Raw genomic sequence first — 14,660 nt, 5'->3', positions numbered from 1 at the left:
CTTGGGTGGGTGTTCTGGCAGTGGCTTTGCTCAGTGGCATTGTCCCTTTGAGGGAGAGCTGAAGTTCTTTTCTGCTCTGCAGCATCTGGATGCCTTACTGAAGCAGATTAAGTTTGTTGTGGAAAAGCATGTGGAATCAGATGTTTTGGAAGCCTGCAGCAAAACCTACAGCATCCTCTGCAGTGAGGAATACACCATCCAGAACAGAGTTGACATAGCCCACAGCCAACTTATTGATGAATTTGTGGATCGATTCAACCATTCTGTCGAGGATCTACTGCAGGAGGTTTGTTTTCTTAAAATTGTTGAACTGCCTAAAATATGGTAGGAAAAGCTACAGAAAAACATTCTTAGCAAGCCATGAAATGACCCATCTGAAGATGCAGTGCAGCAGCAGCTATTTCATAATTATTTGGAGCCACTTCCCCCTGTGGAAAGTCCTTTACAGTAGCCATTAAGCCTTCAAATCATTGGTGGTGTAAAACAAGACTGTGGGACAATCCTGCTTCTGAAAATTTAGTTGAGTACTAAAACAGTCCACATAAGGAATTAAGTGGATGAATGGGTGAAAGATGATGAAAAGTGCAGAGGAAGTTGTATTTACATTAATGTTTTTAGTGATTCCCATAGTCCCAGATGCATATGTAGGCAGCAAAATCAAGATTGGATTATGCTTTGAATAGAAGAGAGGATTTAAGAAAATATGTATAATGGCATATTGAAAGAGCCCTGGAAAGAGTAAAAGATACAGGTCTGAAACCTGGAGGAATGAGAACAGCAGTAGCAAGGATTTAAAATTATGGCCTTTGTGATACTCTTTTTAAAGTGATATTTGTTTGAATAATTTATTTTAATAAGTCTATTTCATCATTTTAAAGACATTTTAAATTTTAAAAATTGCATACTGGTGCCTTAGCAATTATCTGGGCTGATAATGAGAGAAACACTGATTGACAATTGCATCTGAAGGCAGGAAGATGTTTTAATTGCTAGGTTTTTAGATGGAAAAGAAATTATCACAGTGAAATGGAGAAGAAGAGTTGCTGCAAGTGGGTTTCTTATTTTAGAAAATTGCTGGAAATACCTTATTTTCACTTGATTCACTAAGGGAATTTGCTCTTTAGTTTACAGAAAATTCTAAAATTGTGTTGTAGCGTGTTCATCATGATGATTAAAGCTGGTGGTTCAGTCCTTTTTATAAAATAAGATAGAACTCAGATTTTGGTCTTGGGAATGATTTGTATTGCTAAAGGATACAGGTTTGGATATTACCACAGTGATAATGCTGAATATTGTCAGATGATCTTGCTTGTTTTTTAGTGCTGTTCAGTGGCTACTTAAATATTATGGAATCTACATAAAAGTCACTGGAAATTTTGGAGACAGTTTTGATATCAGTATAAACCCCTGAGAAGCTGCTCCTGCCTGTGCAGTAATGCTGAATTGCTGGATTCTCCTCATGGATTGCCTTTCCTTTGCAGGGAGAAGAAGCTGATGATGATGACATATACAATGTGCTCTCCACACTGAAGAGGTTGACATCTTTTCACAAGTAGGTGGTGTCTTCCCTCACAAATTTATGATGTTAATTTTATCCTTTCAGCGAGTATCAGCAGTGTCAGGTGTGGGGAAATGAGAAAACACATGGCCTGAAATCTGCAGTGGAGATGGAGGAGTGACTGGTGGAGTTTGTCAGTGGAAGTGTTTGGGTTGATCTGGTCCTTGCTCAGTTTGTGCCATGACCTTTGCAGATGGGATTTGCAAGTGGCACCTCCTCCCTTGCACCCAGTGCTCTTACACCCATGAGTAAATTACTACAGGTCCTGCTCCCCTGCATGGCCCAGTCAGGGCACAAGGGACACTTGTCTGCCACAAGCCTGTGCTTTGGGCCTCAGCTTGGGGAGCCTACAGGAAGCTGTTTCTCAATGCCTTTGAGCTACTTCTCAAAATTATAGAATTAATTAGTAGTAGTAAAGATAATAGTTTATGGTGGGAGCCTGGAAGATGCATTTTCTTCCTACAGTTGAAATGTTGGCCAAATTTTCCTTTGTGGATTGCACAGAATCTCCCTCACCAGGCACAAATCAGCTTTTCAGGTTCCTGCTGCTCTCAGACCTATGGGCATCCTCAGCATGTGCAGAGCAACCTGGAGAACTTCAGTGGAACTGTGAATTCTGGAGCACAGCACAAAGGCCTGGTCTTCCCTCTAACTGCAGGAAGCACTTTCTCCTGTCAGCATGAGAGAAAGCTTCATGTGCAGGTGGCAGAGAGCCACAAATCATTTCTTCCTCATCACAGTGTGGGAGTGATGCTAAATGAAACCTCATTAGAGAACTTAGACTGTGTCAGTAGCACAGCTGCTTGGAGCCCAAGGTACAGCTTCCCTCTCTTTGTGCATCTTGAAGAAGTGAAGCAATTTGGTGGGTGGAAAGGTCACTTCTTGGAAAAGAAACTTTCTTAAGCTGTTTTATGCCACATTTGAGAAACACCATGAAACTGGTACCTTTACTTCACCTGCCTCTTGTCTGGCAAAAATGTGCTCCAGCAGACAGGGCTGTCCATAAAAATTAAAAGAAACCTTGGATGAAATACTGGAACTTGTTTTCTGAAATCCATGAATAGTCTGACATGGAAGGAACGAAGGGAAAATTCTGTGTTGTGTGAATTTTCTTGCTAAACCTCTGTGGAGAATTGTGTGGTGTCCAAGATGCCTTTATAACTATGGTTTTGATGGCTAAGTAGCTCAAAAGAGATAAAGAGGTACCAGAATATGCCTAACTGTAATGTGGAGGCTCTGCTTTAAGGGAGTTTCAATTGAAAGGCTGTGTGTAAGTTGTACATCATTAGAATTTTTCAGCTCTGGAAGCTGAAGAGCCCTTCCTGAGCTCAGCTGTAAGGCAGAGGGCAGGGAGCTGACTGTCCCCAGCTGTGAGGACATGGCCCCTGTGCTGGCTGCCTGATGGGGAATTTCTGAACTGAAAAGGCAGGAATGAGACAGTTTTTCCTTTGATATTCTCTGTAGGATAATCTGTGCAGGTATCTGCCTCTGCACACCAAGGAGACTTTACTGCTTTAATTACAGTGCTGTAATTAAGGAAGTACCACTCTGCCTTGCTGACAACCCTGTGATTTATGGAAGCAGCATCTCTGTGCTTAATATCTCCAGTCAGAGGCAGCTCTCTGGCAGCCTCTAATTTATCTATGAAACATTTTATTTTAGTACCTCAAAGACCATCTAAGTCCACAAAATATTTTTTACACTTTTTGCATTTTTAGTTCCAGTATTTTTTTAAGTTTTCCTGTTTTTCTCTTTGTGGATTTGAACTGGGAGTTAAGGTGCACCTTGGCTTTACTGGCCCAGCCCTGGAGTGCACAGGGCACTCTGATGGCTTTCTGTGAAGCTCTTACCAGTGTCATTTTCCAGGGCTGTCTTGCTCCAGTGTGGGAGGTGTTTCATGGCAGGACCTGGGCATTGCCAGTGCTGAGTTCAGCCTCTGTCCCTTTTGGAATTAGGGGGTTTTTCCTTCTGGCTGAGCAGGGCAGTTAATGGTTTGACCCAGAGCAGGGACAGGGGTGGGAGGAGTGAGCTTGGCTGGGTGATCCAGGTGCAAGAGGCTGCTGCATCCAGTTGAGACTCCCAATTCAGTCTCAGAATCCCTCCTTCCAGGTGAGCACTTCAATCAGCAAGTTTCTGATTATTCTGAGCTGGCTTGCTCTTTTATAGACAAATTATAAACTGTTTCAAGTTATCTCAGTTTATTTTCCCTGCAGAAAAATGTTTTAAACCTAAACTTACTTGCTGAGAGAGTATTTTTGTCTTTCAGGCAACCTGATGTTTTTCAGCTTCTGCTGTATTTCTCACTTCTCTATCAACAAGCCATTTCATGAGCTGTTGAGGTCTGTAAGGCTACAGCCTTACACAGTATTTGTCCCTAATGTCATTCTTATTCCTCTCACTGATGAAATCAGGTTGGTGCAATTGAAATGTTGCCACCATCTCTATCCATGTGTTATCATATGGTCCCACTTCAGATATTCAGGGTATTTATATCTAGTGGTCATGTGTATTATTTTTTTCCAAATGAGACAGTAGAAAAATATACAACTTTATTTTGCTTAAAGCCATTTTTATTCAGTAGATATTGATAGACCTTGGCTGTAGTTTCTACTGCAATGCCAGGGAAGGGTTTTCTGGAGTTCTGTCAATGCTTCCAAAAGAGGAAAAATAACTCAGAGAGAGAAAGGCTACTATGCTTAAGTAGCCTTTATAGGTGTATGGTATGGAGAGAGCTTATCTGCTCCCTAAAAAAATCCCATATAGTAAAACGTTTTTCCTGGATTGTCAGAAAGCCTGACTTGTGCTTTTAGCAGGGAGTGAGCTGCTGTGCAGCTGCTGTGCTCAGCTGTGGAAACCACCAAAGCTCTCTGGGCTGGGGGTTCTGAGGAACACAACTAATCCCTCTTGATTTCCTCTCGTTCCAGTGCTCATGATCTGACCAAATGGGATCTGTTCAGTAACTGCTACAGATTGCTGAGAACTGGAATTGAACATGGAGCTATGCCAGAACAGGTACCCTGAACAGCACCTACACTGCATCACTGAGGTGTCTGAGGTTCTAAGGAATCTGTTTGTATAGAAATTCAAAAGTTCCATGTGTGATTTTTGAGCTCCTTCCCTCACCTTTCTCATTTGTGAAGTTGGGAACAGCTGATGTTCTGACTCTGAAAAGCAGTGCATCACTCCTGATGTTTACACTTAAACCCAACATTGTAAGCCTTGGCTGTAATTAGAATTATCACAAATGATTATTGTGCATGGAAGGTAAGATGAAGGCTTAGGAAAACCAGGAAACTAGAACATCCTAGTGGAGTTCTTTTAGTGAACACATCTTGGACCTTGTTTCCTCAGAGCTGAGTTTTTGTTTCTCATGGATGAGCACAGGAACCATCTCGTATTCTACCATGAGTCCTCTTTAAACTGCAGAATTCCTACTGCAGCATTTAAACATTTTAAGTTTTTATTTGGTTTCAGTTAGAAGCCAGTTGTTAATTCTAACTCACCTTCATTTGGAAAAAAGAAATTCTCATGAAATTCTGAATTAGAATTTTGTAGAAAGGACCCTAAGAGGAGGCATTGCCACACAGTGTGTGAAAGTCCTGTCTCTGCACTTGCTGCTTCATGCTGGAGTTGTGCTACCTGGAGGGACAGGGCTGACAGGTGAAACCTGTCCATGCAGCTGCCAGCCATCCTCAGTTTCTGGGTCTGTCTGACAGTGTGTGGCTCTCCAAATGCCTCCATAAGATTTTAGGGGAACGGTCTTGGAATCTGAGCTCTGCTCAGTATTTCTTCCTGCAGGCCACCCTGAGGAGTTTGGCAGTTGCAGCACCTCCTCTGGATTTGGACTGTTCAGGAGACACCATGGATGCTTTTCTGGGCACCAGGGATATGACCCTGGTCTGCTCCATGGGACAAGTTGTATTTTCTCCCTTTTTTTAGCAATTGGGCTACATGTTCATTTGCCAGTGGAACAGATTTCCATGCTGTTTAATAGTGAGGCCAGGTATAGAGATATTTCAACAGATGCTTTTGATCTGAGAGGTGTAGGTGTTGGGTTGTACTTCTGTCACACTGTGACATCCCCTCCTACTGTATCCCAGTGCAGATTTCTGGTGTTTCCCAGCATTTACACAGTATTTTTTTACTTCTAGTAGGCTGATTTCTTATTGCACCAAGCCAACCAAGGGAAAACTTGATACCCTTGAAAATAAAAAGTGCTGAGAGCTGCTCCTGTCTTTTCAGCACAGAATGCCTGATAGATTTTCCATACACTTCCTGCTGTGCCTGCTGTTGGCAGCGTGCTGAGATTCTGTGTGTTCTTGTGTTACAGATTGTTGTCCAGGCACTGCAGTGCTCCCACTACTCTATTCTATGGCAGCTGGTGAAAATCACTGAGGGCTCCCCTTCCAAAGTAAGTGGCCATTTGATCAAACAGATTTTACTGACAGGACACAACTTCCCTACAAAGGTGTTACACCTGATTTCTTTGTAACTTCCATTCTTGCCATCGTTTGTTGTCATTTATAACATATAAAATGTTGATGTTCAGATTTGTTCCGTGTTTTGGGATCTATTTAACATCATGCATATGTCTAAGCAATGTAAATAGTTTTTATCAGGATTTTATAGCAGCTGATTATTATATTTTTATTGCTGAGGATAATTAACACACTTTATTGTGAGGGCTGCAGTTTGCATGGCTGATAAGGAATGTTGACATGAACAGTTGTGAGCAATACTGTTGATCTGTAGACCACAGATACCTTAATCTTGATGTGATAAGTTTCTTTGCTTACTCTCTAATTACAGCCTTTATGTTGCAATAGAAATGGCAGGCACAGGAAGTAACAATTGCTATTAAAAAGAAAATGCACACAAAGTATGGTCAGGACAAGGTGACATGTGACTTTTCCAGGACCTTTCCTTAGCTCTTTTCTCAGTCAGAGGCCAGCATCCTGTTTTTTCGGAGCTTATTCAAAAATAATACATCAAATTAAAATGACATGAAAACTGAAGTAATAATTGTACTTCTCCATCAGCATCAGAAAGGTAAAGGTGTTATACTGAAGTGCTACAAGACCTCCAAAGGGTCACTCCAGAATGGCCATGCCAAATAGAAGTCAGTTTGGCTTTGCCCCATGAAAACCATAATTAGTGTCACCTAGAGAACTCTTACCAATTTCTTGTTTGGGGTTTCACCCCAGTCTCTACAAAATTAGTTTTGTGCATGCTTAGTCCCAGGGAAGCCCAGCATTAGTGCCCTGCAGCTCTTCAGAGTGGCAGCAAAGAGACAACCACAGACCTGCTGTGGCTGGAGCATTTTGCTATCAAACTTCCCATTCTAGTTTGTTCACTGTGAAAATAGATCTGATCTGCACTGTATCTGGCATTTCATCCATTGGGAAACCATTTTGCCCATGGCTGGTTTATAAGTCATTATTTAGGCTTGGAAATTGGTAGACATTAAAGGGCACCTTTTTCTACCTAAACTCATAAGGTTTAGGTAGACAAAGGCATTAACAGAAGCATCTCAGAATTAAAAGCATTTATTTCATGGGTGTTTTTGAAGTATTCAGGCTTTTACAGCAACATTCCTGGCACAGCAGTTTAACATGTAGGTCCCTGCAGGTTTCTAGGGCCACTTTGCTGTTTCTAGAATGGTCTCAGGGCAGAGAGGGGTGATGATGTGTAGCCTCACGTGGCATCTTTAGTAGACCAATGGATATAGCTGCCAGAAGTAGAGAGGCTTTTGGGCTCACAAGCCTTTCAGGTTTGAGATTAAAAACAGAAGATTACAAAGCAAAAGAGCAGCTGAAAGCAATTGCTTGGTTTCTGTTTAGATACAAATCAGGTAAACTCTGACAGGGAAGGAAAAGGTCCTTGGTACCTGTAGAGGAGAGGAGAGGCAGCAACAGAGTTAGGAGGAGAATTAGTGGGGAAGGAGGATAAAAGATGAAAATGGAGAGAAGAGAATTTATAATATGTCATAAAACTAATCTTAAGTCTTTATTTTTCTATATCCTGTAAATTTATGAATTTTTGTTCCCAGGCTCATGTTCCAAAGATGATCTTTTAGCTTTCCCTTGAACTGTCAGGCTGAGAGATCAGAGATGGAGGGATTGATTTGTAAGAAATGTTCCTCTGCTGCCAGCTGGGTCATTTGTGTGACCTCATGCTGGCAGTAGTAGCTGCTCTGTTTCACCTCATGAGGTCCCGTTAAGGCAGTCAATGCACAGGATGAAGTACATGAACATTTTGGAGTTGTAAGTACAGGAATAAAAGATGGAAACAAGTACAAGTATCTTGGCAAGTTTTACATTTGTTGTTTCATGTGTGCTTTGCATCCATCAGGTGCACCTTTTATTGCAGGGAGTTTGCAGGTGGGATGGGGAATTCTGGCAAGGTTTCCTTCAAAGTGAATTTTTTGGCTGCAGTTCAGAATTGCTTGGTAATTTTTGTATCTTGTATTGATTCTGTGGTGGAGTCATACTTGACAACCACAGGCATACAGTGGGAACAGAGTCATTTTGGAATGAAATTATTTTTTGTCTGGTGTTCAAATGGCATCCAAAATACAGCTCTGTCCTGAGAGAGCTGCCCTTGTTTGGGAGCTGTCCTGGGCAGTATGGCCAAGCCAAGGCACATTGATTGCTGTGTGAGGGATACCTCATATTCCAGCTGCTGGGCATGTGCTGGATCATGGCTCTCTACCTGATCCAGCTGGTTTGGGCTGAAGCCTCCATGTGTGACAGGGAAAAACTCAACTCTTGTGGTTTAAATCTAATTAGGATCAAGTCAGCTCATTGATTTATTAACAGCACATAATTGACCTACAGCCAGTGCCACACAGCTCCAGGATAACTATCAGCTCTACAGAATACAGGACCAGAATATTGGACACTTCTGTAATGTTAATGAACACCTACAAATTCCAAACTTGCCCTTCAGCTAGTCACAGGTTACTGAAGTCTCCTCCCCAAGATACACACAAAGAGCTCTTGTTTCTCCAGGCTGTTACCAGCCCCTCACTGTTCAATATCATTTGTAAATAGAGCCAAAGGGAGTATCTTTGATACATTCTTATCAGCATAAAAATGAATCAAACACATTTTAGCAGGAGGGTGATAATGATTATTCGAATTATTAAGAAAGTCCAAATTCTCTGCCCAACAATAAAGATTTTACCAGTTAAATACAGCAGCGAGCTGGGGCAGAGTTATTTTGAAACACTTCTTCAAGCTAGCCTGTGGAGAGGAGGGTGTCCTGTGGATAAAATCTGAGAGTTCAATTGCAGAGCTGTGGCCCCATGGTTTTGCCTAACAGAATGATTAAATCGTTTCATATCAGCTTTTCTGCTGAAGGCAGATCAGGTACTCACACCTCAACAGCCTGGGCTGTGCACCCCAGAATGCTCAAAGACTTGAAAATCTAATTCTTTTTTTTTTTTTTTTCTCTGTTGAAAAAAAATTCCCATTCTTCAGTAGTCTGGGGATTTCTCCATGCTCAGAAGAGTTCCAGATGGCTCCATGGCACTGTTCAGCTGGGCTTTCTCCTGCTATGTCTAACTTTGCAATATGAATCTCTATCATGCTATGCTGTCAGGAGAGAGGGTAATAAATACCATGTACCTGCTTGTTGGTCACTCTGACAGAAAGAAAAAAGGGAGACACACTCATTCCCTTTTTAACCTGTATGTAGGTTTTTTCATAGGTTTTAGTTTCTGTGTTGAATTCATGAACATCTAAATGGAAGGCAATTGCAATAGAAAGTAGAAAGCAGGAAGGTGATTGTAATCCCAGTGCTTAAAGGGGTAAATCAGGTGATTGTGTAACAGTGAACTGATAAGCCTGGCATGAGTCCTGGGTAGAGTCTTGGAGTGAGGGATAGAGAACACAATTGGTTCGAGGCTGAAGGGCCAACAGCTAAGATTGGAAGAAATGCATCAATTTCTTATTGACAAGATTGCCTTTTTGACTGAGAAGAAAATCAGTTGAAACACCAGTGTCTCTAAGACATTAATACCACACTGCATTTTAGGTGCATGTTTGGATTTAATGGAACTCATATTCAGTAGCTCAAAATTGATCCATATATTAAAGAAAAATTGTAGGTGAGCAATCCTTGCACAATGGAATAGTTTCTGATGCATTCTGGCAGAGATCTATTCTCTCCTAATAAAAGGGTCATTTTTATCAGTCATCTGGGAAGGCCCTGAAAATGGGGATGATATAGATCAATTAGTAAACAAAACACAATTTAAAATTTTTGAAAAGAAGCATCTTAATGCTGCCAAATGGAAGGTTTATATTCAGGAAAAAAAGAGGGGTGATTAATGGCAAGTTGTGGATTAGAACAGAGCAGAACTGTCTTGCAGATTCTGTAATGGCAGGCTAATGCAGTGGCACCATGGCTGCATCATCAGAGAAAAACTGCTCAGGAATAGACCTTGAGTGTCCGTATCAGCAAGTCCCACTCACTCCATTGGAAGTGATGAGAAATTCAGAGCTTTGGGAACACTCTGGGTGCTGGGCACACTGGCAGTCCTGTGTTGTGCTGTGAACCAGCACTGGGAGAACATATGGACCACAAAAAGGCTCTGCAGTAAACACAGAACGACGAGAGCTCGTGGCAGGAAGCACAAGAGAAGCTAAAACCAGAACTGAGACACATGGGCTGAACAGCATCAGTAAAACATTTCAGCAAGGAAAACATTGCATGGGCTTCGTGGAGGTTCTTCACATTGCTTGGAGGTTGTTCTGCAGGACATTGCCTCTTGAGAGGGCTGTCCTGGGGGAAGGTCTGCAGAGCAGGGCCCAGCCATCCTGCTATGAATTCATCTCATTTCATTTAATTTGGGGTTCCTCTTTTCTTCTTGGTGATTGGTTCATCATCACTGTAAAACCAAGGGACTGTTTCTCTGTGTGTTCTTTTTGAATAGCTTATTTCTTTCACAGCTTTTTGTAGAATGTATGAAATTGCCACCATTTCTTTATTTTGCTTCCTCTGAGAAACTTCTTACTAATTTTTATATGCTTTCTTTTTTAATCTTTATTCCAGGAGGACTTGTTGGTATTGAGGAAAACTGTGAAATCCTTCCTGGCTGTCTGCCAGCAGTGTCTATCAAATGTCAACACTCCAGTCAAAGAACAGGTAAAGGAAAAGTCTGACTTTTATAAGTGTGAGTATTAAATTGTAGTAAAACTCAAGACAACACTACATCAAACTTAAGGTAAAATAATCTGTGCTGCTGTCTAAATAAACCTGAACAAGCAGCCCAGAAGAGCAGCTGTGTTAACAGAACTTCCAAAGCACAGGTCATGACAAGTTAACTTTTCATTAACAGTGAGTAAGGATTACCTGGATGCTCAGGCTCATTTCCAGCCCTCGTGACTTCAGGCATCCAACGCAGTCACCTCAGATGAGAGACTTTTCCTGCAGACACTGCATTAAAAGGCACCTGGCATTTCTGTTTAAAAGGCAATAGGCACTGCTGGAGGGTGACTGAGACCTCAAATGGGCTGAATATTTTGGGATTTTTTCCCATTGAATCAAAGGGTTTGTTGAAATAATTAAATCTGTCTCTGCAGGACACAGTAGGTGGTTTGTTAGCTGAGGTTATGTGAATATACACTGATTTATGTCAATGACATTTGTCTACAAATGGCATTTCTATCAGACCTCCCCAGATTTTGCAGAGTGTAACTAATAACTGGCCTGAGTTTTTTGCCTGTGGTATTTAGAAGATAATACTTCTTAAAAGACACTTTTATTTCTTTGAAAGATAGCTCTGCTTAGCATTTACTCTCTGTTCTTCAGGTTGCTAAATATAAACATTAAATGCTCAGAGATGTCAGTAGTTTATGTAGTTCTAAAAGACTAGTGTGTCATTGGCTTCCAGCAGATTTTACTTTAGTAATTGTTTTTTAATATTCAGAGTAGTTACTCCTGGCATATTATATTAATATTGTATAATGTGAAAATATCTTCTAGCTCCATGCAAATACCTCCCTTCCAGCTCGAGCTAGACCTGCCATCCTTCCTGCCTCAGCAAATGGCAAATGTTCCTTCCCATCCCTGCAGTGGGTTTGTTCTTGAGGTGTATAAACATGGGTTTGTTCTCTTCTTGCCAGTGGCCACAATGGTTTTTTCATTGATAATTTAAACTTTCTTTAGAAGCTACTTTGCAGTTCCCAGTTGTGGGGAAGTTTTCAAGCCTCAACCGGGCAAACCCACACCCAGGCAGGCCCAGAGAGAGCAAGCGTCGTGGGCAGAGTAGCTGGAGACTCCAGTGACCCATTCCAGCTGACTCTTCTATGATTTGCTTTTGTTTTCTTCCTTAAAAAGTATATTTCTCTGAGTGCAGGACTGCTGCTTATTGCTTTTGTTTTACTGGATTTTTTTTTTGAGAATTATGTGCAAATTGTCTCCCTACCATACTTGATCCTTGCTCCAGACATTCTTTCCAGACAAAGTTGATGTCCATATCAAAGGAAGGAAAAATGTATGAAGTATTTAGAGAAACAAGACTGAAACATTTCAACTTTTCCATGAGTGTTTGAGGGAAATAAATAAACTGTGACTGAGCCCACTGCATCCTTTATATTGGACAGAATTCAGCACCAGCAGTGCATTACTCATCTGCTCTTTTTCAGAGGTCTGCATTAGGAAGAGCTTCAGTTCTATTGAGTATCAGGGGAGTTTAGAGCAGGTGAGATCATCACTGGAATGAATCACAGCCTTTTGGATCAAAGGGAGAAAAATCCCAAATAGCAACATCTGTTCTAAGGTCTCAACAGAACATAGTTTACAAGGATTTGCATCTGTTCTTGCCTGAGTGTAGCTCATTCAGATTTTATAACATACTTCCAGAAATAAGGGAGCCACTAGGAAGTTCAGCATTTACAGATTTTATTTTGGAAATTTGTAAAATTTTCAGAACCTGAGGTTAAAAATAGAGAAGCTTTGAATAAAAAGGCTTTGGGAAGGTGCTGAATGTGATCAAATGGGCTGTGAGACACCAGCAGAAGCCATGTGGGGGCAAACAGTGTTATTGCCATGCAGGAATGAGCCCTTGGAAGGAAGGAAGGTAGGGGCAGCTGCCTTCTTTCCTGTCTCATGTAATGAAGTATAATAGTAATGAGCATAAATCATGGACAATTCTGCCCAGGTTGGCTTTTGTCTGGATTTGAAAACTGTGCAGACAAACTTGGTTCTTTTTTTGCAAGAGCTTTTGATGAAATCCTGCAAAAATTTCCTTGCTGTGGCTGTTTGTCTGTATTTTTGGGGTCTGACAGTGACTCAGCTTGAATTTTCCCTCGGTGTTGTTCATGTTTTTACTTGTTTGATTTTTTTGACTGTTTATCAAAAGGGGTGTGCTGTCTTTACAACAAGTTTTGCTGCAGGCCTTGGATCAGAGGTAGATTTAGAGTTCTTTTCCTAGAGAAGAAATGGAAGTTTAATATGGGTCATGTGGGACATGGAGAAGGCAATAACCACAGTTCCTGACCTAGGAACCAAGGGCACAGCATTCCAAAGCAGAGGAAACTATAATGGAATACTTTCCACAGCACATAAACAGCTCCACCTGAGAACAGTTTAAGCAGCTGTTTAATAGTAGCCGGGGATATCTGGAAATTAGGTCAATGGTACCTTATGTTTGCCTTTCTTGCCTTTTCACTGCATTCATTCTCTTCTGCCTTGCAGGCTTTCATGCTGCTCTGTGATCTCCTGATGATTTTTAGTCACCAGCTGATGACGGGAGGCCGGGAAGGGCTCCAGCCTTTGGTGTTCAATCCAGACTCAGGCCTCCAGTCAGAACTTCTCAGTTTTGTCATGGATCATGTGTTTATTGACCAAGATGATGAAAATCAGAGCATGGGTATGTTTAGCTTTTTTTTCATACCAGACACAGAAGAAAGGAGAAAATAGAATTTTCTGATCAGTTTGTTCAGATGTTTTCAGAAGTATTCCTACTTTATTTTTGGAAGGTCACTACTCTGAAATTTCTTATACAAGTTGTGGAATATGCTTTTATGGTATAATAACTATATTTAAGATTTTATCTTTGTAGTTTATTTTTCATTCACAGAGTAAATAGGGACTTAATGTTTATAGCATTTAAGTCCTTATTGCGTAAGAACTTAATATTTATGGCATTGCTATTCAATATTAATGCTTCTTACAACTGGATTTTACTTCCTGTTGTTCAGAGCATTGATTTCACATCTGAAAATCTAAGGCATGCAGAAGTACTGGTGCTTCTGATTTTTCTTTTGTTAAATATTTATAGCTTGGTCATATTAATGGAGCCTCTGTGAATGTCCTGTGTTTGAGAAGTTAAGCAAGAGCATTCAGCAGGAGTTCACTGTGGCCTTTCACAGGCTATAGGAAATAAATGACTCAGTTTGATGTGGACTATATCCAGGATCTCCTCAGGATTATGGAGAACAGCCTTGGTCACTGGTGTGTCATGTTCCTAAACTTCCCTGGAAGTTTCCAAGTAGGCAGGACTCAAGACTTACCACCTTTCATTTTAGCTTCTTCTCCAACAATCCTTCTTGCTTCAAGAATTGATTTTTTTCTAAAAGCTCCCCTTTGATAATGTTGTTTTAGAACTTAACAGTTACTTACAAAGATTCTGATGATGCTTTCAGAGGGAGATGAAGAAGATGAAGCCAACAAAATAGAAGCTTTACATAAGAGAAGAAACCTTCTGGCTGCCTTTAGCAAGCTGATAATTTATGACATTGTGGACATGCATGCAGCAGCAGATATCTTCAAACACTATATGAAGGTACAGGCCCTGCATCCTCCTGTCCTGACTGAGCCCAGTCTGCAGTGTTAGAGCTTCTGCCAGCCCTGCCAGGGATGTGTTACAGCCCAAACACTCCTGAAAGCTCTTTCAGCTTTATTTGATCCTGTGTGGTACTTTCTCCTTTCTACACAACACCTGGCACTGAGCAGCAGCGAGCTCTGACCTCACCCTCCTTGGAGCACATGTGCTTTGTTTAGGGCAGCACCTAAAGCTGCTCCTGAGGTGCTGAGCATTTCCAGAGAGGCTCCACTCTACAGAGAGTTTCTTCCCCTGCTCCTCAGATCCATC

The 14,660-nt window shown here is 41.2% G+C and overlaps 1 protein-coding gene across 2 annotated transcripts in view; it reads left to right on the top strand.

Moving 5' to 3' along the window:
* The window catches only part of STAG1 (STAG1 cohesin complex component), a 154,072-nt gene that overhangs the window by 123,610 nt on the left and 15,802 nt on the right, over positions 1–14,660 (top strand). For both annotated transcript variants that reach the window (XM_066556791.1, XM_066556793.1), the window contains 7 exons: positions 83–286; positions 1,482–1,552; positions 4,483–4,570; positions 5,889–5,969; positions 10,616–10,708; positions 13,262–13,436; positions 14,212–14,351. In XM_066556791.1, the coding sequence (XP_066412888.1) occupies positions 83–286; positions 1,482–1,552; positions 4,483–4,570; positions 5,889–5,969; positions 10,616–10,708; positions 13,262–13,436; positions 14,212–14,351 (852 nt within the window). The remainder of the gene's footprint in view (positions 1–82; positions 287–1,481; positions 1,553–4,482; positions 4,571–5,888; positions 5,970–10,615; positions 10,709–13,261; positions 13,437–14,211; positions 14,352–14,660) is intronic.

This window comes from Molothrus aeneus, chromosome 10 (assembly GCF_037042795.1).
Source record: "Molothrus aeneus isolate 106 chromosome 10, BPBGC_Maene_1.0, whole genome shotgun sequence".
Lineage (NCBI taxonomy): Eukaryota > Metazoa > Chordata > Aves > Passeriformes > Icteridae > Molothrus > Molothrus aeneus.
This window is presented reverse-complemented; position numbering and strand designations above follow the sequence as displayed.